We start from the raw sequence: 25,691 nt of genomic DNA, 5'->3' as shown, positions 1-25,691 counted from the left end.
TGCTCAGGCTGGGGGAGTGAGCTCCAGGCCCACATGGACGGCTGCCCGTGGGCATGATCTTACCGGAGTCTGCATCATGTGCGTCGGGCAGAGTCAGGTGCATTCCGCTCTGCTTCTTCAGTGTGACACCCTCGCTGAGGCTCCCGTCCTTTTCCAGGCCTCTGAAAGGCAAGGGGAGGCCAGGCCCCAGTGAGGTGGAGGGCTGGCAGGAAGAAGAAGGGGGCCTTGTGCCAGGCAGGCAGGCTCTGGGGCTGAGAGTTTAGGCCTGGGAACTGAGCCAAAGCTGGGACTACCAGGAAGGATGGAGACCCCCAGAGTGGCAGGACAGACCAGACCTCAGGCTTGGGGTTCTAGAATTCTGGCTTACCCTAGCAGCTACACTGACATGCTGTTAATGTGCAGCACGTATGTGCTGTGCACACATACATGCTGCCACCGTGTGCCTGCGGGGTCATCGGTCTCCCCGCTATTCCTTATTGCCACCACATTTTGTTCCCACAGCTAATAATTGCTCTTGCTGCTGCCACCAACATCGTTCCTGTTGTTCTTTTGGTCCAGCCAGACCCTCCATCCTTTAGAACTCAGCCCAGTGCCCTTCATCCGTCCAGAAAGCCTCCCATGGCCCCTGTGCCCTTCATCGCTGCCTCCTCCCTTGCCCTCCATCAGCATGGATCCAGCAGTATGTGGGTTAGAAACTCTCCCTCCTCTGACGTGCATGATGCTAGAAGCTTCCCCAGGCCAACAGGAGGTCTTTGCTACCTTTTGCTGCCCTCACTATGTCTAGCAGAGGCCAGGCACATAGTAGGCACCAAAGTCTGGCTTCCAAGGAAAGCTTGGTCTTCACGGGCCACCAGAAATGCTCCCAGCCCACTCCTCAGGGAAGGAAGCCCCAGAAGAGCCAGAAAGGGGGGGGGGCTGGTAAACAAATATGGTCATCTCCCCTGCCCCAATTCCCCAGGTCCCTGTGGCTCCCACACTGCTGGGGAGGTTCCTCTTTTCTCAGAGTGCGAGGTAGAGGAGCTACCAGCCCAGAAAGGCAGCACAGCCTGTTATGCCCATCTTGGGGCACACACACCCCCAGACAGCCCTGCCTACTTCTGGGTTGCCCTTGAACCTGCTGACTTGAAGAAGCTTAGAGGAAGGCCAAAGTGGAAATGGCAGGAGAGCAGGCAAGCCCAGCCTGGGGCCAGAGGCTTCTTCCCTTCACAGGAGTGCCAAGACAATGGTCCTACCAAGAAGGCCAGGGCCCAGTCCTTTCCATTTGAACTTAGGCTCACACTGGCCTGAGCTTGGGCATGTGGGTGCATGGCCATCATGTAGACATTTATAGGATGCCATCCACAAAACAGTGGGTCCAGGTTGGTGCTCTTCCTCCCCATCCTCTTCTACTCCTGGGGGGCACCTGAGTGTGGTACGCCGAAGAGCCAGAGGCATGGGCCACCCCTCCTCAGCTGTGTGACCCTCAGCAAAGTTCCTTAGTCATTCTTAGTTTTCTCATCTTGAAATGAGCATGCTTATTGTGTGCAGTGATAAGCAGGAGAGGTCGATCTCACGAGGTTTCTGTGAGGAGTACAGGAGGCAACATGGGCAGGCACAAGCAGCGTCTTGTCTTACCTCCCCTCCCAGCCCGATGGGGACATTCTTAGGGCTCCAGAAACAGCCCATCTCAGGAACCTTCTGCCACTTGGGTCTGGGCCAGCACATAGCACGGCTCCTGCCCTGAAGAAATTGGTGGCCAGGTGGGGAGGAGAGTCCACGATGAGCGCTTAGACCAAGTTCAAGAGGGCTGAGCTGAAGCACCAGTGGCTGGGTGACACTAGGCTCCATGAAGGATGGCATCTGCACGGGTGGGTGTGGGCTGGCCCAGGTGGAGCAGAGGAAGGGGGGTGCCTGGGTGGGGCCAGTAGGCCCGACCTTCAGGCTGTGGATTCTGGCCCCTGTCCTTAGCTGCCCCAAACCAGATTTCACAAGTCCTAGTTTCTGCTCTGTGGCTCCAGGTTCAGAAGGAATGCCCCCTCTTCTGGGGAAAAGCTAGGTGGGTATTGGATTGCGCCCTCTGGTCCTAGCAATTTGACTCCAGATAGCCGGCCTGGCTGAGCCCCACCCTGGGTGGGGAGCTATGGGAGGCTCCCCAAGAGAGGTACCTAGGGAACCCAGGAGGAGCTCCACTGGGCCCCCGTATCAGAGATGAGTGTGTGGGTGGTGACTTAAAACAACCCCAGCGTGAACCTACAGCCCCAGCCCCTTCGAAAACATGGGGAAGCCCCACAGATCTGGTGCCTGGAGGGGAGGCACAGGGCTGCAGCCCAGGGGGGCCCCGCCAAGACCGTCTGAAGGAGCAGGCAACCAGCCATCCAGCAAGAGGAAGTCCCTGCCACCTCCAAGGACAGCTCCTCTCTGGAAGGGGAGCCAGACTGTGTACCTGGCCCAAGTGGCTGCAGCCAGTGAGTGGCAAGGGGCATCTCGGTGCAGGTCCCCCTCACACAGTCTGTCTGGTTCTCATCCACATACCATCCAGCTGCCAGACAGCTTCCCATTCCCTTTCTGAAAAGTCCCTCACCTCAGAGCCTCCTTCTGGCAGTTTCTACTCACTGGGTCCTGCTCTGCCCTGGAAACTTCCAGGCCTTTCAAAGGCCTTCAAAGAGGCAAGCTCTACTTTGCCCAAGGGTTTTAACCCCATTTTACCCTGGGGCCCTCTCTGTAAATTCCGCCATTAGAGAGACATGCCTCTGGAGACCCTGAAAGCCTTCTGGGCTCCTAGAGTCCTGGTGAAAATGCAAACACGTCTACCAGGGTGGGGTCCCCTAAGGCCAATAATTTCAGGGAAGGGGAGGGAATGAGCACCAGAGGACCAGGAAGACATGGTGCACCTGCCTGGCACAAGGCACTCTTCTGCTTTGGGCTACACAGTGTCAACGGGATTTGAGCAAAGACTTTCAGCAGCTCTAACTTGGACCAGAGGGCCTATCTGGCCTAGGCAAAACCTGGAGCCCAGGCTGGGGACGGTGGTAGGAGACAGGTTGTGTGGAGATGGTGGGTGAGAGAATTCAGCTTCTTTCCCCCTCTTCTAGCTTCCAAATGGAGCTAGGAAGAAGCAACGGGCTCAGGAGGGCTGGGACTCAGGGGACAGAGGTTCAAGTCCCAGCACTACCATTTACCAGGTGAGCGACTCTGGCAAATTCTGTAAGGTCTCAGAGTCTTAGTTTCCTTTCTGGGCTGAGAATAAAATCTGACAGTGTTTGAGATATAAGCAGCAATCCCCATGCCTGGCCCAGATGCTCAATAATGACTTCCTTTTGTACTCCTCTGAACTTCTGCTTCCTAAGCAGATCCTTTGTGTCCTCACAGAGGATGGTCAAAGGTGAAAATGAGCCTGCCTATGTAAAAGGCCCCAGAAGCAGTTAGTAGCGCAGTGGGACTCAAATACTGTCACCACCCCCAGGCCTCACGGCCACTCAGAGGTGGGCTGCTGCCTTGGCAACCACCACCCACCAGTGCTGCCAGGCCACCCCCTGGGGACGATGACAAGCACTCACCCCAGCTGGGAGAAGCTGTACAGGGTCTGCCACAGTCGCAGCATCTGCCTGCAGGTCACCAGGGCTTCCTCCGGGCCTTTCAGGACCTGTTCCAGCTTTACCTTGCTGAACATGAGGCTGCAGGGAAGGATGGTAGTGGTCAGTGTGCCCCTGCAGAGGGCCCCCCTGCCCCTGGCTTTCCTCCCAGGCTAGCATTCGGCCCCGCCATTCAGCAGGTTCACCTCGGCCACTTGGCCCCTCTCGTGGACCCTGCCTCACCCGCCGAAGCACGGTCAAAGTGTGGCTACTGCCCTTGCTTTGTTCACCCCTCCTACCCACGCCCACAGTACGCTCCGTCCCCAACGAACACATGGCTTTATATTTACATGCCCCACAGGCCCCCAATGGGCCTTGTATACGAGAAGCAGACCCAGAAAGCAACTCTTAGTCAAGGAATGAAGCTAGGCCAGGAACTGGCAAAGAAAGGTCCCCTAAAGGGCAGAGTTCTGCTTTCGACCTTGCCGGCACACAATAGATGCTCAATTAACATCTCCTAAATTGAACTGCAAACCGTTTCCTGACCCTGGATACACGAGGACAGTCATCAGTCATGTGTTACTTTATCAAAGAAGTCTTCCCTGGATTTCCTAAAATAGCCAGCTCCCCTTATATGTGCAATAGGATTTAAGTGCCACCAGGTCCTATCTGGTCACCATTTAGAACAGTCACTTTGTAAAGGGAGAGAGCAACCTCAGAATCTCTTTCAATCTATAAACTGGAGTCCTCTGAGGTCAGGATGGTGTGGGATGTGGGGATGTGGCCCTGATGGGGGCTGAAGGAGAGGAAACCACCACGAGGCAGGACGACAGGAGGGGGCCGACTGCTTTCTCCCTCTGCCCTGGACACAGCAGAGACCATCAGAACACTGCTCATCAGATCCAGGGCGTGTGTTCCGCCGTCCCAGATGTTGGCCCTTCAGTTTTTGGGGAGTACTGGGGTCCTAGGGAGGGTCACGGCAGCTGGGGACACTTAGGAAATTCAAGGCAGTGGCAATTTACTAGCAGCTACTGAAGTACTGCATTCTTTACACGGTGGTACTGCCAGCCGCACTGATGCACACCAGCTGCCCCGGCAGCATGTGAACTTGGCTGAGCCACTGAGGCCCAAACAAGGCTGTGACTCCGGTTCTCACTGGGTGGTGAGCAGTGAGGCCCTTTTAATCCTGGCATCGCCGTTGGACAAACCCACCTGACAGTCAGGCCCTGTACTTAATCGCTGCCCAGTGGTTCTGCTGGCCCATCCGGGGTTGGCACACGGGCCCTCACAGAGGTGGAGTCCTGCAGCGAGGCAGGGTGCATCCTGTGATCTGAGGCTGCAGGCACCGTTTGAGGAGGCCAGCGTTCCCCTCTGACCTCCCTCCCTCGGAGCCCTGGCCCCTCACCTAGTACGGAGACTGGGCCTCCCACTGTCATGAAGGACTTCGAGGGCCTCACTCAGCTCCTTGCTTCTCACACCCTGTTTTTCTTAGACTGTGACTGGCTGCTGGAGAATGAGGGTCAGGGTACAATCTGTTCCGATTCTCTTTTCAGGGGAGGAGGTTTGGGTTCTAGGCAAGTATTCCTTTTTCTTCCTCACTTTTCATAAAAAATGCATGAGCCTTTTCTGCCCGTCCACAGGACAGTCAGCACCCTTTTCTTCCATCCAGCCTCACCTCTCCATATTCATCCCCTCTTAAGTCTGACCTTAATTAAATTCCATCTTCCCTGGGTAGCCTTCCCCAGACCCTCAGGTGCCTCGTGCCCTTCTTGGAACATCTGCTAATGTGGCTGGCCTACAAGGTCCCTAGAGCAGAAACCATGGTCCCCACAGTGTGGACTGCATAGGCCTTGGCAGAAATGTGGTCTTTGCATCCTGGTGGGCAGCTGCTGGGGGAAACTGGCCCTGCCAGCCTCACTCTGCCTTCCTGGATTCCCAAAGGGTCCATCATTCTGCAAGTATTAGGAACCTCTGCTTTAGGAATCTGGAGTAGAAGACCCAACTTCCACCTTAGAGGTAACAATTAAGTGCTCAAATGACAAACTACCCAGATAATCAGGTGCTGATTATCAAGTGACAAGTTGATCAGACTCAGTGCAAGGAAGAAAGAGATAAGGGATCCTGCTGGGGCTGGTGTTTGATGAAAAGAAGGGTTGGGGGGCATAGGTGGGAGCTGAGGGAGAGAGGTGAAGTGCGGGGAAGGGGGTAACCAGAGGCTGGAGCAGCTGCTGAGAAGTGAAAACCCCTTCCCACAGGCATGGGGAACATCCAGGCTCGAGTCCATCCCAAGGCTGCCCCTCCCCTCAGGCAGCTGGTTCCCAGGACAGTTCCCTGAAGCACTCCCCTGGCACCCCATCTCCTCCCACATGTCACCTCTTCAGCTCCCCTCTGCTGGACCCCTTCCTCACCTCCACCCCCTGTCTGGTTCCCCCCACCCCCCAGTCCCTGAGCGTCAGGATGAGTGACAGACCCGACCACACCATGTGCCTAGAACAGAAGTGGCTGCAAGCGGAGCTGGCATACGGTGACTTCTACCAACACAGGCTGTTATCCTCGCGGCTGCTGACATTCCATTAGCGTGAGTGACCCAGCGCGGAATTTCTCAACCAAACCACATCCTTTCTGGGCTGGGGCAAGCACTCCAGCAGTCACCCTCTGGTCGGATCCTCCACTCCCAGATCTTGGATCCTGGGAGGCTCTAGATTACCTCCTGAGATTTCCTGTCTCACAGCAGAGCACTGCCAAGAGGGATCTTCCTCAGCAAAGAACTCTGCCCGGACTGTCTGTTACATCAACTCAAATGGCTTTGTGCAGCGACCTTCTATTCCTATCACGCCTCCCCACGCCCTTGGGTGCCCCGGTGCTGCTCATATGGGTATTATTGGCAACCTGAACTGGGGGATAGGCTCTTGGACTCATCTGTGCCCTGCTGCATGTCATCGCCCTTGCTGGGACGCACCCTTCTCCTCGAACATCAGGCCAACTCCTAACCAGATGTCACCCTCTGACTTCCTGTGTGTCCTCATGGGGGCTGTATTCCCCTCCAGGATACCCTTCACTATGTTGGACTTGGTCATTCACACACCTGATGGCAGGCCTCTGGTGCACTGCTGAGCCCCCTCCCCTCCTTCCCTCTCTTCTGTCGCAGCACAGGGCCTCTCTCTATCCTGAGTGCCAGGATGGATGGCTTGGTTCTTCCCACAACAGCATGAGAAGGCTGGCTGAGCGCTGGCATGCCACTGCAGCTGGTGGGCGACACTTCCCAGAGCCATGCAACAGGCCGGAGCCTCACCGGAACACGGTGCTTCCGGGCAGGGCTTTGGGGAACCTGCTGGGCGTGAGGGCTGGGGGATGCAGGGGGCAAGCCTGGCCTCCCCACCCCTTCAACCAGCTCAGTCCCTGGCATGCCTGTTTTATATACTGAAAGAATTCTATTTTACTATTTTAATTTAGTGGTTTTAGTCCTCAGAGAAGCCCCAGCATGACCACCCCTGCCCTTCTCTAAGTATTCAGTAGTCTTTGCTTAGCATTTAATTACATAATCTATATCTCTAGATATTAGCCATCTATAAATCTATATATTTATATACTTATCTTTTTGTCACATAGGCTTATGAGTTTAATAATGAAGATAAATTCGTATCAAGCATTTTTAAATTCAAATAATTTAGAAACACCTCGTGGCCGGTCCTACCTACAGGTGGGAAAGACACCATCTACCTCGTCCTGTGTCCTGTCATGCATCCCCACCTGGATGGCAAGTACTTGTCGGCCAGGGCCCTGTTTCCCGCCAAGTCAGGGTCCTCCTCGACTCTCCAGAGCCCAGCACAAGCTGAGCACACAGTGCCTGCTCAGTTCTGCGGAAATATGTGTTTTTACAACCATCTGGCCACATTCAGGGTCTCGCAATCCGCATTAAATCAGAACTGATTTCTGACACCATCACTTCCCCTGCTGGGTCCCAGTTAGGACGGAGGGGAGGAATCTGCTCATGTGATGCTTCATAACTGCAGAGTGGGTTATGGTGCCACACAGCAAGCAAAGTGTTGGCCGAGTCCACTTGGAGCTGCCTGGAAGCAAGTTTTACAGGGCCTGGGGAGGAGCAGGGGGTGTTCTGGGCAGGACATGACAGCGTCTGGCTCCTTACGATTTGGGGGTCTTCATCCCAGAGGACAGTCACCCAGGCAGAGCCAGAAGTACAACCACGGAGTGTCCCTGAGGCAGCGGCCCTCCCGGGAGCAGAACGGCCACACCGCTGACCCTGTACTGTGAAGTTGTTTCAGAGTGGACAGACGCTGGCCCAGGAGGGAGAAACCCAAGCCAAAGTCCCAGCTCCATTGTCACCCAGCAGGGCATGTCACAGGCTCCAGTGCAACAGGAGTGACGTCTCCCACCAGGTGAACTGCCATGACCTATATGCAGCCACTGAGAAACGCACAGCTGCACTTAGTCCTCCGGCGCAGGCCTGCCCCGCGGCTGGGGGAAGGGAGTCCTGCTCCCAAACTGTAGGCCTAGTGGACCCAGCAATGCAGTCTCTAGGCTTGTGCCTCTGAGGGCTCTCAGAAAGCCCTCGACCTCTGTGGCCTGTCTGGGAAGGCAGGCGGTCCTCCTTGTAGTTCCTGGGGCTTAAAGAAGGGTGTAGGAAAGGAAGGGGATAGGAGGGGGTGGATGGAGGCCCAGCCCGTTAGGTTCAGGTGAAGCAACCGTGGCCATAACCCCCTCTTGTAAGCACTTTCCTATTTGTTCCACTGGGGAAGCCCATGTGGAATAAACACCGAGGTCTTACGAGACTGAATGCCCTTCCCACGCCTTGCATCTGAAGGCAGATGTGAAAGTGAGTGTTTTCTCTGGGGAAGAAGAAGGAGCAAGAGTCCACATAAACACACCATGAGCTCTGTCCCACACCAGGGGTGAGGCTGCCTGGGTTATGGGAAGGAGTCCTGGGTCCTGGACTCCACACTCCGGTCCAATCCAAGTGGCATGTGTGCCCTGGTCCTTGTAGGCCACCTCATGCCCAGGCTTGGTGATCCCTCAGCCACCATCCTCACCATGCGCTCATCTATTGCCATGCTCTGGTCAAGGCCTCCCGTGTCACCCGCACAGTCCAGCACCCCAGGGACACACACACACACACACACACACACAGCCAGTGCTTGGCCAATAAACAGGCCCAGCCTCTGCTGGGCCACGAAACACTTCAGCCTTGTGTGAGTCTGCATCTGGGCCAGCCCTCTTCCTGGGGGTGTGGGAAGATGCAGATTAGCGAGACCAGCATCTCTGGGTGTTCCCACCGGGTACCTTTGCCCATCTGCCCAGCTGCTCAGGCTGGGGGGTGATGGAGGAAGTTCCTGAGAGATGTGCAGTCAGCCTGGCATCTGCCTCCTTCTCCTCCCCCCTCTCTTCCTGGGCCCTGCCTGGCCCATGTTCCCGGGGCAGGATCAGCCTACTAATTATTTGTCAAAAGGATTAAGATTTGGAGCTGTTCCCATCTGAGGCAAAGACAACTCATTTTTCCCCACTGCCAGAAAGAGGAGATATCTTAGGGTGAGCTTCCCTAGAACTGAGTGAACATGAATCCTTCCAAAAAATGTTTTCTTAGGAAAAAAATATTTAGTAAATAGGGGATATTTTTGTAAAGATGGCTTGAGCTAAGCAAGCACTGTCCTGGGGTCAGAGGTCATCTTGTCCACTCTCCCTTCCCTGGAGCCTCGGATCATTCTCTCCTGTGTCCCCTCCCCGGCCTCTCCCTGCAGCACCCCGCTCCTGGTGGTAGAGCAGAAGGTGCAGAGCAGAGGCGGCTGCAGGAAAGGACATGGGCTGTGTAGGGCACGAGCACCAGGAGTCCACATCTTCCCTTTCCTGTTCCTGAAAACGGCTCCCTATAAAATCACTCAGCACACGCAATCAACGCCTGAGTGTACCCACTGCTGCCTACCTGAAGGGGCCACCTTGGGCCTGTGGCTGTCCCCCAGTTAAACGGGAGCACATTGTGCTGCAACAGCCGCCCACCCCATCGCCGCCAGTCTTCCCTAGCAGACCCTGTGCCCGGCAGGGACCATGGCTTTCCTATCTGTACCCCCAGTGACTGACCTAACGTTGCTCAACAGATCTTTGTGGAATAACAAGAGTCTGAGCCACAAGGACTCACTGAGGCCTCGGAGAGCTGTGGGCGGTTCTCGGGATGACAGACGTCCAAGGAAGGGGGCTGCTGTGTCCTGCACAACGGTCCACTCTCCCCTAGTCCCACCAGCCCCATCCCTCCGGCTCCTGGCCCTCGTGGGAGCCCCGCCACGGTGGGGGAGGGGGTGGTGGCAGGTGTGGCAAATGCACAGAAGGGGGAATTATCTCTTTAAAGGACAGTAATTAGTAATTCCGGCTGATGGCTGTGCCGTGCTGTTTTAATGAAGAGTTCTATTTTTACAGAAAACACATAATTGAGTGAAAAAGCAGGCTATTCTTTGAGTCAGGCGGCCACGCCTCTGGAAAGTCTAACTCTTGGGCCAGGAGGCCAGAGCCTGCCCCCCGTGCAGAGTTACACAGGAAGAGGGCCCCATCCCACGTGCCCCAGGCCCGACTCGGTGCTGAGAAGCAGCTCCTCATCTGATGACCCAAGTTCAAACCCCAGCTTCCCTTTCTTCCAGCCATGTGACCTCTGGGGCAAGTCATTTTAAATTCTCTAGAACTTGGGACGCCTGGGTGGCTCAGCAGTTAAGTGTCTACCTTCGGCCCAGGGCCTGATCCTGGAGACCCGGAATCGAGTCTCACATCAGGCTCCCTGCATGGAGCCTGCTTCTCCCTCTGCCTGTGTCTCTGCCTCTCTATCTCTCATGAATAAATAAATAAAATCTTAAAAAAATACCAAACAAAACTCAGAACTGGAGTTTTGTGTCCGTAAAATGGGAATGATGGTATCTATACCGCCGGGGTGGGGAGGGGGGACTATTATATATAGAAAAATCTGTACAGAAAAGCCTAGCAGGCCTCTAGGAAATACAAGAATGGTTAGCAAGGAAAGGCTGGCTCATGTTTCTTTCCCACAGTGAGGCCCGCGGCACCCCGTGGAAAATTGGCCAAGGTCTCTCCCCTTGTCTTCCAGTACTCCCGGTTTACCTTCTCGTCCTACTGCTCATTGCTTTATACCTCCTCGACCTCCGAGTTTCATAGTTGCTATGCCTATTGCTTTTGCTCCACCCCCAATATTTGGTCCTGCATTGCCTTCTTATTTGGTCAATTTTCCTTCCTGGGGTATGCCTGCTCCTGCACCCTCAAACAGAGAGAACAACTGAGGACAGTAAATGGAGGGAGAAAAAAGGGTTGGGGGGAAGAGGTGAAAATTACTCATTTACGTTTTTATATTTGAAATCCCATTAGTTTAGCACTAATGTGCCTTACATGATTGAAGATTCAATAAAAATTCTAAAGTTTGGAAAAAAAAAAAAAAAAGAAAAGCCTAGCAGGGGGCTCGCACTTCCTAAAGCACTTGATCCAGGCTTGCCCTACCCATCGTTACCCAGCCCCTGGCACACCTCGCTTATGCCCTCACTGGTAAAGTGGGAGTAACGGCGGTTGCTGTACAGGTCCCCAAGGAGATCAGGGACTTAACACACGTGAAGCGCTCGGAGCAGCGCCTGGCACAGAGCAAGCACTGGGTACGCTGCTGTTTTACTATTACTGACGCTCATGGGGTTCAAGCATCTCAGGGCTGTTCAGCCTGCCACCTGGCTTGGGTTCTAGCCCCTGCTCTGCCCTGTACCAGCTGTCTGACCTTGAGATATCCTCTAGCTTTCCCATTAGTTGTTTCAAGTAGGAGGGCTATAAGGAGCGAAAAATAAACACATCCAAATAAAACAACAGGGTAAGTGGAATGAGGGTTGTAGGATGCCAACATCCCTATGGGCTCCATCCTTCCCTCCTGGGCAACGAACAAAACAACTCCCCCAGTCTGCCCATCGGAGGGTCTACTGGGGTGTGCTGGGTGTCTAGCCATGGGTCCCCCACAGTGAGGAGGTGGAGCAGGCCTCTAGGAAATACAGGGCACAGGCCTCTCAGTCTCTGCTCCAAAGGTGCTTCCACCCATGAGGGGAAATTCAAACAAACCATAAGAGAATCCAGTACTCAATCGAGTAGTTCAGTTTTCAGTTTTGACCAATAGAGGTGAGCGATGGGGGGCTTCCAGGCCCAGTGGTGCAGGCAGGGTGGCCCAGCAAGGATGACAACGACCCAAAGGTGGGGTGGGAGACCCAGCTGACCAGGCACAGAGGCCCCACTCCTAGAACAGGATGGGGGGCAGGGGAAGGGAAGGAACAGGCCCTCTGGTAGGAGTCAGCCCACCCCTTCACCCTCATTCAGGTTGGAGTCACCTGGCTCCAACACCTGGCTCTAACCTGTGGCCTAGGGTGCAGGGCAACACGTGTTGCACACACTCCTCCAAATTCCATGCCTCTGGGAGACTCCACCAGGGAAACTAACTAGTTAAACTCACACACATGCTTTTTGAGGGTATTATTTTGAAATAACTCTAACAGGGAGTGACTTCCCCCTAAGGTGGAGGGTCAGAGTGAAGCCCAGCTTTCTTACCTTCCTCTAGACTAACCCCTAACAGGAAAGGGATCCTGTCAGCAGCTCGTAGCCCTAAAAACCAATAACTTTCCCTTGGGTCTGGAGCATTAACTGACCCACATACCCTCATCTTTTGAGGCTCACACTGACCCACACCGCCTCTTACCAAATTCATTCAAAATGAAGTGACCTTGAAGTATTAAAAACATACAGCCAACAAACTTCTGCTTCTTGAAATGAGTCCCTCTTTGCTTCAAGGGCCCTGCCCTGAGAACAGCCTCAGGGCCTTTCTGAGAGCAACCGCACCTAAGCAGGCCTGTGGCTAGCTGGACGGCAAGGCCTTCTTATCTATGCTGACCCACAGGCCTCAGGCCCTGCTTCCCTTAGCTGCTGGCTACCTCCTGTTGTTTCCAGATGAAGCTCCAAACACAAACACATGATCTTGACAGATAAGAACACAAACCAAGCAGAGCCTTTCTATGACCAGTCAGGAGTGAAAGAACTTCCAGAAAAAAGGTCCCTAGGTGGAACAAAGGGAGGGTACGAGATACCAAGAAGCTAACACCTTGGTCTTGGTCTCTAATCTCTGCTCAGTGAGAAGATCCTTGGGACTCGAAGACCACCCACTGCAGAGGGGAGGCCAGCCCCGCCTCATGGGCAAGAATGCCCGCTCTCCTAGGGGCAGACAGGCTCGGTCTTGGGGCTGGGCCACAATGCTTGCATCCAGCAAAAGTTGTCAGCTGGGAGCTCGGGGAGTGAGGATCAGCAAACCAAGGGCTCGAATCACTTTTGCAAAAAAAAAAAAAAAAAAGACAAACAAGAAAACCCTGCAAAGGATACCTTCCTTCGCTTCCTCTCTACCCCAAACAAACCAAACAACCTGGGTCATGGACCCTCCTGTGGAGCACAAGCAGACCGGCGTGGGGAGACCGAGTCCCCTGACTGCAGCGTCACATGGAGCAAGATCATAGGAGGCTCCACAGAATAACCAGCAAGGGGAAATGCTGAATGTCAAACCAGCTTAGCTGATGAGGAACTGACCTTTGGGGAAGAAAGTGCTGGTGCCAGTGATTATGCCTGGCTTAACACTTCCCTCAGCCACACGGCCTGCAAGTTTAACCCCTGGCTCTTTCCTCCCCGGGGGCTGTGCTAGCCAGAGATGTTTAATGAATCCAGCAAAGTGACAAACTATGTTTGTGCTAATACCTTTGATCCCAGCCCCCTCACTGGAGTGTTGGTATTTTAAGTGTCTTTTTGATCTACCATGAGTCCTTAATAAGAGCCGTCCAATACACACACCGGGGTTAAGTCAGAAATGGTAACGCAGGCCCTGGACTCCGATCCCTCTGCCCGAGTGGAATGCACCAAGGGAAATAACCTGAGAAAAAGGTGAGGCGGGCCAGGTAGATCAGAGAGGTGCCCTTGAGGCCACAGTCAGCCTCAACCAGAACCAGCCAAGGTCTGGCCCCAGCTCATGCCTAGTTATCAGCTCAAACATTTTCCAAAACAGCCTAGGTTTCCTGGGGGAGATGGCTGCGCCGCTAGTTTGTTTACACACGGCAAGCTCCGGCTTGCTGAGAGGCCCGTATGATTCCCGCACTGGGGGAGTGCCCCCCAGGATCTTCCAGGTCCCCCTGGGGGCCTGGGCCGGGCCAGGCGGAACCTCCCCGAAGGGCCTAGCGCCCCCACAGGGTGGGGTGGGAGGAGGTGGTCTTGTCAGTCGCCATCCACCCACGGTCTGGCTTTGCAAAACCAGTCTGGCGGGCTGCCAGGTCTGGGTGGGGGCCGTGACTGACAGGCTGGTTATTGGAAAGCTCCCATCATCAAGCCTAGGAATTTTGTTTGGTTGCCATGGTGACTTTCACTACAAGCGCCCTGACTAAAGCACAAGGAATCTGTTACCTAAAACCAGTGCCCCCGGAGCCCCAGCCTCAGGAACCTGCTTATCGGTGGCCTGTTCCCCTTGACCCCATATTCCGTCCCGCCCCAGCTGAGCCTCCCAGCTGCCTCCCTCCGGGGCCAGGGGAGCACAGGCAGCTCCGAGCTCACCCAGGACCCGACCACTCACATCCCTGGCCCCGGCCCCGGTGTACGGCGGGAGTCTGCTGCCCCCCTGAGGCCCCCTGCAGGCTGGCCGGGGCACATGTGTCGGGGCTTAGTCGGGAGCCCTCAGGATTTCAGGAAGCTGCTGGGGTGTCTGGTTGCCCCCGGGGCCAGGTTCACACTGTCCCCGCGGGGCCATCGGTCTCCGCCTCATCACGTTTCTGCCTTTTAAACCCAAGCCCCGTTAACTAAAGGTCAGCCCACAGCTCAGCAATCAAGGTTCTCTGCTTTCTTTCTAATCCCTGAATTCGGGGGTGGATTTCCAGAAGTTCAGCTCCACAAGAGCTGGGTTTTTCTCCAGGAGTCCTGAGCCTTGTCTGTAGGAATGGGGGCCTCCTGGGCCGCTGAGGAGCTTCCACCTCTCCCAGGGCCTCTGCCCTCTGCCTACACCTCCGGGCGCCCTCCTCTCGCTCTGCACCCACCGCGCACCCCACCCTCAGGTCCCACCTGCTGTCTCACTGTCGGAGCTGCCTGCCAGGCCCCTTCACACTGCTGCCCTGAACATGCTTCTAAACCGACTGCAAGACCTTCTTTTATCGGAGTCCTCCAACAGGCCTTAGGAGGCAGCGGGAGGCAGGGCAGGTGGCAGTGTCTGGCACGTGAGCAAGCTGCTGGGAGCGGTGCAGGTAAGAGACGCACGACCTGGCAAGGGCGGGAGCCTCCCTGTGACCCTCATGTGGGGCTAAGCTCCTGTGGAGAGGGCTGCGTCCCACCCACTAGCCTGCCCCCCTGTGCCAGGCCTGCTCCACCCTCCACACTGGCCTGTCAGCCGCTTGCTTCACTAAGACAGCCTTTGGGAGCCGATGCATGGGCAGGTTCTGCAGAAAAGAGGAGCCTCTGAAAAGCCTCAGCCCCTCAGAGCAGCCTTCGGGGGACTCTCGGTGGCATACAGACCTCCGGTCCTTAAGTGCCCTCAAATGGAGACCCCGCTGGGGATGCGGAGGCCAGGGTGAAGGAGGTTTGACTTTTTCTTGTTTTGTTTTGTTTTGCTGCAATGGTATTTACTGGACCGGCTGTTGAATTATCTGCCGTGGCAACAGCTGGAGCCACGCGCAGCTTGTTACCAGTGCAGGGAGCAGCTGGAGAAGCAGGGTGCAGTCTCAGTTGAAGAGCAATGACATTTTTCAGTGATCCCTGGCCGGTAATGGGCTCAATGACATTTCCTGCTAATCCATGGGTTTCTGTACTCTGCTGTTCCATCTGTGGGGAAGAGTGTTGCCTCATTCGCAAAAAGCCATGGTCATGCTCTATGGTCACTCCAGAGCTGTGTGGTAGGTGAATTTTCCACAACCCCTCCCAACCTCCTATCATATGTATTTTTTTAAGAGTTGATTTTTTTCTTTCTCTCTTTCTTTCTTTTTTCTTTTTTTTTTTAAGATAACAGAAATGTATTGTCTCAATAGTTCAGGACCCCAGATATACTCTATATTTTTTTTTCAGTTAGTTTTGCAGCCTTTTAGGGCTGGCTCCAATCAAGACGGAGGTCCTCATGGTCTTGGAGGGGAGGGACTCACAGTGGCTTAGAGATGAAGAATCTGCTACTGGTCCTTGGATGGGCAGGCTTTGTAGAATGAGGCATCATAGAGAATGGGATGCTCTGGTCCCCAGGCCTCTCTACTGTGACCCAAAAGAGAAGAACCCTAGGGATGGGACTCAAAACACTTTACCTCCTTAGGCTCAGACCCCAGAGAGGTCTCCCTGCTGTCAGCCCCATGGCCCGAGCTCCTGATACCCCAGCAGGATGGGGCAGCTGTATTCTCATGCAGAACCTGCCCCTTCAGAAGGCTCCTGCCTACAGAGGTAGGGACACAGTTGACAGAGGGGCACGATTATGCTACAAATTAACCAAGAACACAGTCTGCACTGGGGAGAGGCTTGTCACTTTTTCTGCGTCCCATAGAGGATATGCTGAAAGCCATCTCCCTGGATACACGCACATAGGCACAAATGTTACGGTTCAGATCTAGGCATTCTTGGAGGCCCAGAAGCCCATCCATGGGCCTCACAAGGAGGAGTCACCAACCACGCCAAGGACCACCTCTCCCCTACCCCCCATGAAGACACCTGCAGTGAGTGAAGCATTCCCTGATGAAGGAGTCAGCACCTGAGTGCTGGTGAGGACGGTGGGGGTGGGGAGCACCCTTGGGGGAAGGGCACACATGCTACCAACAAGAGGGGAGGGACTGGGGACAAGGGGGCTTCCTCACCCAGCCCAGGAGCCACCTTCCCTGAGGCGGGTCGGAGGTTAAGGGAGAGCCAGAGTGCTGCCTTCCAAACCCAACACCAACCCCTCATGCCATGGGCTTCCAGCAGATTTTCCAAAAATGCCATTAGGCTCTCCACATGAGGCCAGGGGACAAGATTTTACCAGCAGAAGGCATTCAGCCCAAAAGTTAGGAGGAGACACTGCAGTAAGATGTCAAGACACTGGAATGGGAGGCTCCCTGCTGGGACGCAGAGCCCGTGGAAGGGCCAGGTGGCAGCACGAGAATCCCTTGCCCTGTTTCCATCAGGACAGCTCTGTTCCCCTTGCTCCCAGAGAGTCTCCAATGCATGTAAGATTTCATTCAGGAAAAGGACTTGCTGGTCAAACAATGTCTGATGCCAGGCCCAGCCTCTCTTTCTTGTGCCACACACTCTGACCTGGGGGCAGGGCAAGGAGCCCTCCCCACTCTAGGATTCTAAGGTTTCCTTAAGGACAGTTTTTGTTTCCATCAAAGCCTAACTGACCACAGAGTAAACACACACACACACACACACACACACACACGGCTAGCAGCAGACAGTGGGTCAGACTGCCTGATAATCGTGAGAATGGAGCTTGAAAAAAGCGAGGTAAACAGGTATTAGAAGAGGAGGACCTTTGTCCTTAGTGTATTTTCACTAAAAGTAAAAAATAAACTTCTACACGTAGGTAGGCCTTGCTGTATTGTGCTTGGGATTAATGAGACAAGGTAACTAATCTCTTGTACACACACGCTGTTTTATCTGTGTTTTAGTATTCCCTAAGCTACCTGCCTTTTCAAGTGAACTGATTTCAATTTTAGTAACCTCTCAAATGCAGGGTTGAGGCCAAGAGTCAGGGCCATCTCCTGAACACAAAGAATGGGCTATGTCAAGTTCATGCATCATCTCTACCTACACCTGGCTACAGGCGGCTGAGACCCACCTGGGACAGGAAAGGTCAGGAGTCAGGGTGCTGTGGGCAGGGAGTCAGGGTGGCCTAGGAAAAGCAGGGCTGACCTGCGGGGTGAACGCCCACCCTTGGCTTTATTCACTGGGGCTTGCTCTTCAGTGGGGCACACTGGAAAGCTTACCCTAAAGGCACTCTGCTGCTCCCAAAACACCTTTCTTGAGCCTTGGTGAGGACAAAGCCTTCTCGCAAAAATCACACGCAAAGCTACCCATGGCATCCTCTGAAGGAGGCCAAAGGTTCAGGAAAGCCAGCTCTGTCCCTCTTCGGCTAGGGATGGACAGAGGCAGATGCCCAGGCTCCTCACACAAAGGGAGACTCGGACTGGGACAATTGCACCTTCCCTTTATCACTTAACACAGCGGTGGCACCCACCAATTTCACCTAATTCTTTGTGTATCTGTTTTCATTGCCAGTGTGAGTCACCCCTCAAGGTAGCCAAGACCATGCTTCTTCCTGCTGTCTGAAGCGGACAGCCCCTGGCTGGTCTTAAATAGCCCTCCTTCAGACCTGAAGGTGTAATATGGTAGGAATGGGGGTGTTCAGGGACCCCTTATCCTGGGTTCACGGGATTCAGAGAAAACGATCTATTATACCCAGTGTCACAGGCCTTGGGGGAGGGGGGCAGAAATAAAAGATGACTGACTTCTTTGTTCCCTCCTGCAGAGCAACACACCCTACTGCCTCAGCTGGCCCAGCATGGCTCTTGTTCCCATGCCCTGGTTGGGTGGCAGTGGGTCCTCTGTGTATAGGTGGGGGCAGAAAAGTCTAGTTCTGCCACACCTACCATGGCCTGGGCCAAATGCAGCATAAATCTTATTTCAAAGAGGGGAATCTAGGCAGTGTGGCACACGGGGGGTGAGGAGTTGTCAAGGATGGAGGGAGAGGCCAGGACTGCTCTGGAAGGAGAGAACCCATTCCCCCCAATACCTGTGGCTTGCCTAGAGGCAGGGAGATGGCTCACTTGGCCTCCCCAGTCCAGGTCCAGTCAGTGTTAGAATCTCATCCTTGGCTGGCTATGCCAGGGTTATGATTAAGTTACATGAGTCAGTGTCCCATGAGGCTCCAATGCAGAGCCCGGGGTGGGGTGGAAGCAGCTCAAGCACATGCATTTGAACACCGTCTCCTCTGTGACCCACGTAGTCCCTGTGAGCCTGCAGCTGCTGCACAGAGCTTGCCACTCCCCACCTGACGCCTCCTGGCATGGAACGCCAGAGCTATTCTCTGACCCTACAGGTCTTCGCCCCACCTTGCCCCTCCAGCCAGCAGGTGTGCATGCAGCAGGCACTTAATCAGTGTGTGCTGGCTGACTACGTGGCAGGGTGGAGGTGTGAACAGGCACCTGTGTCTGAGGCAGGCCAGCCCCCAGGCCCTGGCAGTGTTGACAGGGAACTCACTTGAAGTTCTCAGGATACTCTGTGATGGCCATGTTGATGACGTCCAGGGCATGCTGGTAGTGCTTCTGGGCAGAGAAGAGGAGCGCCAGCAGGTGGAGGGCGTTGGCATCATCCCGGCACACTTTCAGGGCCTCCTGCAGCTGCTCGATGGCACTGGATATCTGCCAGAGAAAAGTGCCAGCTTAGCAACCTTCTCCAAGGCCCGCCTCCCCCAGGACTCTGGTGCCAGAGCTGGCCAATGAAGGCACAGCAGACTTGAGCGAGACCCTGGGCCCTTGGGGGCGGGGTGGGTGCTCTGATGAGAAACCCCATCCCTAAATACCATGGCGAGAAGGACTCACTGTCCCAAGTCAGGCTCGGGAAGCCACTGCTGCTTGGGGGTAAAGGGGAGCAGGTTCATGGCATAGCATAGAGGTTCTAGGTGAATGTAGGGGCTGCAAGGAGGCCCCTCAGGTCCCTGGGTGCAGACCCAGAGGTGGCCTCTCCTCTGCACCTGTTCATGCAGTGACGGAGGCCTCATCTTGCTCAGGAGCCCACAGTGGCAAGAGCTTCAGCTCTGGGGTCAGGTGGAGGCACGGATGCCAGCCCTGCCACTTCCCAGCTGGAGCCTTCAGGTGACCTCTCTGAGCTGCAGTTCTTAGCTACAACGTGAGGGTGATGGTCATGCCTGTGCCGGTGGCTGAGAGGGTCAGACAACGTAAGGGAATGTCCTGCACCGTACCACATGTGTAAGATGTGCCCTTCCCTCCCCAACCCCTCAGAGCCCAGGCAGCTACCAAGCAGGTAAGATGTCTCCTCCTCATCCTGACGGGTGTGTTCTCTTACGCCCTTGGGGCTGGTGACTACATTGGCTCTTGCGCCTCTGTCCATATCAGAGACCTATTCTCCCAGGAACCTTGGGAGTCTTTTCTAGAAAGTCTTGCTCCTTACCAAACCTTAAACAGGAGACTCCCATGCTCCCCAAAGGGTCTACGGTGCAGCCAGCTGGGGCGTTCGGTTCCCTGGTGTACCTGGCCCCAGCCGGGTCTCCACCCAGCCTCTGTGCACGCACACACACCCTGAGTGTTAGTGCCAGGCCCAGACTCCTTCCACGGGAACTTCCTTTCATGGAAAGTTCAAAGAAAGTGAAGGAGGCTAGGTTACTGTGGTCACCTTTCAGTTTGTTTGTGCCTCCCCAAGGCCATTCCTCCCTGCTGATTCTCCAGGGTGAAGCCCATTATCCTGGGCTGAGTATCCAAATCCACAGCTGTCACTGCTCATGCAGCCACATGTGTTCTGAGCAGGATGGGCTGCAAGGTATCAGAGACCCAGGTGGGCCAGGTCTAGCCTAGAGTCCATGCAAGAGTCCTCAACTCCCTTAAGCTCCCCAAGATCTGAGGTCCCCAAGGGAGCTGGGTGCCAGGCTCCACTGGCCTGGCCCAGCCACCATTCTCTCTGGGTAGACAGACCCCATTCATCAGAGGTGGCTGAATAATTAAAGATCATGAACTTGACTGGCAAGACAAGCACTGGTGCCTTGACAGAGAACTAAAAATAAAGTGGCTCCAGGTATTTCCGACTGTGTTCCTTAGAACGCCAGAGCAGAGTGACGTTTCTTGGTGAACAGTCGCAGAGAGGTACCAAGTGCTTCGCCCAGGACTTGGAAGTCAGGAGCCCCGTGGAGAAAGCCTGGTGGAAGGTGAGTACAGAAATCCTTCCTGTGGTCACTCAACAAGTTCTCAGGAGACCGCACTGTTCAAGGGGGTGTGAGGGCAGAGAACAATCCCTTCCTCTGTGCCCACCATGTGCTTTACCACATTTTCTGACTTAATCCTTACTAGGTCCCTCGGAGGTGGGTACAAAGGTGCTCACGTAATAGACAACAGAGACTCAGACAGGTCACGTGACTTGCAAAGGGCCACATGGCTGGTAAAAGTGGTACCAGTAGCAGATCAGCAGCACTTAGGGACCTGGGAGTTAGGAAATGTGACAACCCACCTGGCGGACGAGGGCCAGCTGCAGGGAGACATAGAGGATGACCTGGGGGTCACCGGGCGCCAGCTGCTGGGCTCTGTGTGGGGAAAGGCAGTGACAGGTCAGTTAGCAAGGACTGAGCACCCAGTGTGTGACGACAGCCTCCAGCAGGCCAGCCCTGTGCTGGGTGCTGCAGGGCAAGAGGTCGGACATTCTCAGGGGGGTGCCCGATGGGAGATGATGGTGGCAGCCCACAGGCAAGCAAGCTCCAAGAGGGGACCATCCGAGAGGGGAGGACTGGGCAGTGGGGAATGCTCCTCGCCTCTAGGCAACTGTTGGCCTAGCTGAGGCCCTGTGGTGGCCTTGTATAGAGCCTGGAGCCTGACCTCTCCACCACAGGACAGAAAGGAACGCTCCTGTATGTGGAGGGACTGGGAATGGCTTCGCTGGGAGAGAAGCCTTGGGAATGAAGAGCTGACCCTGGTAGCTCCATGGGGATTGGCTGGAATGGAACTCTTTCACCTTGAGGGGCTGGATGTCCTATGTGTTCCCACAAAGATGGCATAAGGAGTCTAGGGCAGGCCCCAAGCCAGCAGCTTCCACAGCAGTACTTGGGGGGAGTACTCCACAGGGGAGGGGCTTCTCTGGCATCCCCCTCCCTCCTTCTCTCCAGGATCTTGGCTGCCAGGACATCTCTGTGAGGAAGGCTTGGGGGGTTTGGGGGGTTGGGAGGGTCCTCACAGCCCTCAAGTTGAAGAGGGGCTAGGAGGAGGCAAACACCAATTCTGAGCCCTTGCTACACCTAAGGCACATATGCAAGGTGCTCTTCTAACTTCATTTCACATAATTATCCCAACAGTCATGGGCTATGATTCCCATGTTAGAACCCCGAGCCCCAGGGGGTAGGGGCTGAGCCTGAAGGGCATTCCACCATCAAAGGGCTTGGCCTGCCTACCCAACCCCACAGGTCTGTCCCTGCGTCCCCTGGGGGCTCTCAGCCTTGGGTTCCTGGTCAATAAAATGGGGATAGAAACTTTTATTCCGTCTATACCTGAGGGTCTACTGAGAGAAAGCATGTGAATGTGCCACCCCGCGTCTCTGCTCTGACGGGGGCCCTCCTTACCTCTGCAGCGTCTGCAGTGCTTTCCGGTGCAATTCATCTTGCTTGGACTTCAGAGTTGCTGCAGGAAGACAGGATGGAGACAGAGCCATGAAGGCTTGCTGCAGGGGTGCCGACCCAGCCCTGCCCCATCCCAGGGCACATGGGCTCTGCAGGGTGGAGCCCGATTAGGGTCCCATCCAGCAAATGCTTACACTCAAGCAGCTGTGGACTGATGCCACCTACCACCCTAGTGACTGGGGGAGGGTGTGGGATGTCCACTTGGCCCAGCTTCCCAGCATGCCTCTTGGCATACCAGGTCCTTCCACTCCTTTGCCTTCTTTGCCACATGAGCCTTGAGAGACAGGCTCCATGGCCTGATGCCTGCCTCCTTGGGCTTCCTTACCCATAGGCCTCTTCTTTTATTTTTTAACCATTTTAACAAATTTTGAGTGTTTTGAGTATTAAATTTTAAAGGCAGGCGTTGTTTTTTTTTTTAATTTTTATTTATTTATGATAGTCACACAGAGAGAGAGAGAGAGAGAGGCAGAGACATAGGCAGAGGGAGAAGCAGGCTCCATGCACCTGGAGCCTGATGTGGGACTCGATCCCGGGTCTCCAGGATCGCGCCCTGGGCCAAAGGCAGGCGCCAAACCGCTGTGCCACCCAGGGATCCCAAAGGCAGGCGTTTGAAGCCTTAGCTGCACACAGAACCACTCAGTAAGCTTTAAAATGACTGGTCATCCAGGTCCTAGCCCAGCCCTGGTCAGATTACTCTTCTAGGTTTAGGCTGCATGGGACCCCACTACTCCCCCTCTTGCAAGCAGACAGATGTAGGTGGCTGCCTGACTGATGGGGGGACACACGACTGAGGTGGCAGGGTTCAGGAGAGAATGCCAGGCTTGAATGGAATCCATCCTTCAAGTACAAGTATTTATCAAGCACTAACTGTGTATCCAGCACTATGCCATGTGTCAAGGGATGTTTAAAAGGCCCCAGAAGGTCACAGCAGGGCTAAGGGTAAGACCAAAACAGAATAAAGACACTGTGGGGTCCGACTGCGAGCCCCACAGAGGTTCCAGGGGCAGGTATCAGCTCTGCTGAGGACCTGGGGCCAGGTCACAAAGGGTGGGAAGCTCCACAAAGAGGGCATGTGTGAGAGTGATGGAGTCTGGGTCAAAGAGTGGAAATGAGATGGAGGAGTGTGTGAGTGTGTGTGTGTGTGTGTCCTCAATGGAGATGTGCTGGGGACAGGGCACAGGTGGGACAAGATGCCTGGGAGGCACTGGGGCCCTGGCACTCACCGTCAGTGGCCTGCAGGCTGTATGTGAGGCCCAGTGCCAGGTAGCCCTTGGAAAGGAACTCCCCGGCTTCCTCCCTGAGGTCGATCACCATCATGGCAAAGCGCTCTGCTTCCTCCAGCTGCAGAGAGAAGAGGTACAGGTCACGGGGAGGGGAGGGCTTTCCTGGCCTCAGTACGCAGGCCGCTCCATCACCAGCCTGGGACACTCAGAACAGCAATTCCTCATGTGTGGGCAGCACAACCAGAGGCCAGGTGGCTTGTCTGAGACCACATGACCACTAAGTGGAAGAAAAAGGCTGTTTCCTCTCTCAGCAGTTCCCTGCAACCCAAGGGCCTGTGCGCAGGGTCACAGGGTGCTACCTCTCACAGGAGAAACCTTCCCTTTCCCCAGACAGCTTAGCTCCCTGAAGCTTACTCTGCCAAGAGCACAGACCCAGGACCAGGCCCGTCTGTGACAGCCCCTTTCATCATCTGGCCTCTGTTCGTCTGTCCCTGCCCTGTGCAGCAAAGAGAGAGAAGCCAGGGCCGGCGGGTGGGGGGTGGGGGGGCAGGCAAGGCTCTAGGACTGGGTCTTGGGGACACTGCCAACCCTGCAGAATGGGCAAGGTGCCACTCTGGCTCTGTCTGTAAGCTCGCTCCCGGACACAGGGAGCTCAAACTTTTCAGAGGAAAAAGGCCTGAGGCTGTTTTTGTCCTGGGAGAAGGAAGAACCATTCCAGTTGGAAAGGGACCAACTGGCGCAGGTCATGTGTGCACATACCATCACACATGTCATGTGACATGAAGAGGGGCACCCACAGCGGTCAGGCCAGTCAGGGGACAGCTGGGGGGTCTTAGCCATGCCCACTCATGGCCACAGACCTCCTCCTCAGCCCAGGAACATCATCTGTCCCTGTGCCTGGCACACAGTGTGCTAGTGTTAGTGTCAGTGAGAACAAAGATTGGCACCGCCCCACAGCTAGGGGGATCATACCCAAAGCCCCACTACCAGCCAGATGTCAAGGCCTCTGAGTGAGGCATCTTGCCCCAAGCAGAGGCCCATAAAGTTAGTCAACCAGGGAGCTAGATTCAAACCCAAGTTGGCTTCTGGCCCTCAGGCCAGTGTTGCTCCTGCTGTTCTTATCCTTGCAACCCTACCCTGGCTGGAGAGGGGGAGCTCTGTGCATCTTGTGAGCTGACCACTGGCCACGGCCAGAGTGCTGCTGGACCCTCCCTCCCTAGAAGCTGGAGCCGAGACCCTGAGACAGAGGCCATCAGCAGAGGGGAGGTGAGCTCGGTAAGCCTGCCCTTTGCACACGGCCAGGTAAGCTCTGTGCAGGGAAAGGGCTGAAGGAGCAGAGAGCACATTGTGCGGGGAGAGAAACAACAGAACCAAAATACAAGGAAGCGGAGCATGTGAGCTGACAGCCCAGACAGAGCGGGCAGGAGGGGATGCTGAATCCCTCTGTGGCCTGTCCACCGTCCCCGATGCATGCTGGCCTGGGCAATGCTCCAGCCCCCTCGTGGTGGTGCTCTGGCTGCTGGCCTGGGTTGCCAGCCGGCCACCTCCAGGTTGGTGGGCTGGTCACTGCGAAAGCAGGGAGTCTAAAGACCTAAGCTCTGACACTATCAGGCCCCAGGACTCAAGGTTTGGGGGAGACTGTAGCTCAGCTCAGGAAAGCCCTCAGCTGCCTGCCGCCCAGCCTCAGCCGGCCAGGTGGACCCAAGCTATAGCAAGATCGGTGTCCTATAGCACCTGGCCCACGACCTGAGGCAGTGGGGTGGGTGGGTTTTGGGGGGGCCCTAAAGTCAGTCAGGTGGAGAGAAAAGCACTGAAAGATGAGTTCCCAGACACAGGTTCTGATCCTGGCCCAGCACCTGACAGCTGTGGGGCCTGGAGCAGACCATTTCTATGCCCCAAAGGTCCTCTTCTGCAGAATGGAGACTTGGACTCCTCCTCCAAGGGCTCTTCTGCACAAACCTCCACCCAGGCTTCTGCAGTAGCAGGCTATGTGATGGGCGCAGCTGGGGAGCCCCAGCGACGAGGGGGTGGGATGCCTGGGTGAACTGGCACACAATCCCCACAAGCTCACCCCACACGACAGGGTGGCTCTTAGTTAAGGCTCCATGATGTGATGCTGGCCTGGGGGTAGTAGAGCTCCAAGAGAAGGGAATTTGTGTGACTGTGGTTGTCCAAGGAGGACTCACGGCAGAGGGGGGACAGGAGGCACAAAAAAAAAAGGGTTAGGTGAGCAAACTGCATCAATATCCCATTGCTGATGCAGCTCAGCTCATACACTGTCTTTAGGCATCAATATGCCCCATTCAAACAGGAACAAGCTGGCTTATAAACCACCATGTACAAGTTACAGAATCTAGAAAGCGACTACATCCGCGTATATACACTCTTCCCATGACCATGCCCTTCTGCTCAGCAAATGGTAGCTTGGCTCTCTTGTAACTCATGTAGGGAAGGTACTGGGATCAAGGCACAACAGTTACTAGCCAACAGGGAAAAGTCACTCTCCAGTTCATACACATATTCTGGGTTAGC

General features: G+C 55.1%; 1 protein-coding gene across 7 annotated transcripts in view; it reads right to left on the bottom strand.

Annotated features, from left to right (window-relative positions):
• Window positions 1–25,691, bottom strand: part of TTC7A (tetratricopeptide repeat domain 7A) — a 144,069-nt gene that overhangs the window by 21,931 nt on the left and 96,447 nt on the right. For all 7 annotated transcript variants that reach the window (XM_077915291.1, XM_077915293.1, XM_077915296.1 and 4 more), the window contains exons 12-17: window positions 23,160–23,277; window positions 21,880–21,937; window positions 20,781–20,853; window positions 18,804–18,964; window positions 3,537–3,653; window positions 64–161 (exon numbers count right to left, since the gene is read on the bottom strand). In XM_077915291.1, the coding sequence (XP_077771417.1) occupies window positions 64–161; window positions 3,537–3,653; window positions 18,804–18,964; window positions 20,781–20,853; window positions 21,880–21,937; window positions 23,160–23,277 (625 nt within the window). The remainder of the gene's footprint in view (window positions 1–63; window positions 162–3,536; window positions 3,654–18,803; window positions 18,965–20,780; window positions 20,854–21,879; window positions 21,938–23,159; window positions 23,278–25,691) is intronic.

The sequence above is a fragment of the Canis aureus genome, chromosome 11, assembly GCF_053574225.1.
Source record: "Canis aureus isolate CA01 chromosome 11, VMU_Caureus_v.1.0, whole genome shotgun sequence".
Taxonomy (NCBI): domain Eukaryota; kingdom Metazoa; phylum Chordata; class Mammalia; order Carnivora; family Canidae; genus Canis; species Canis aureus.
Note: the sequence above shows the minus strand (reverse complement) of the source record. Positions and strands in the feature narration are given on the sequence as shown.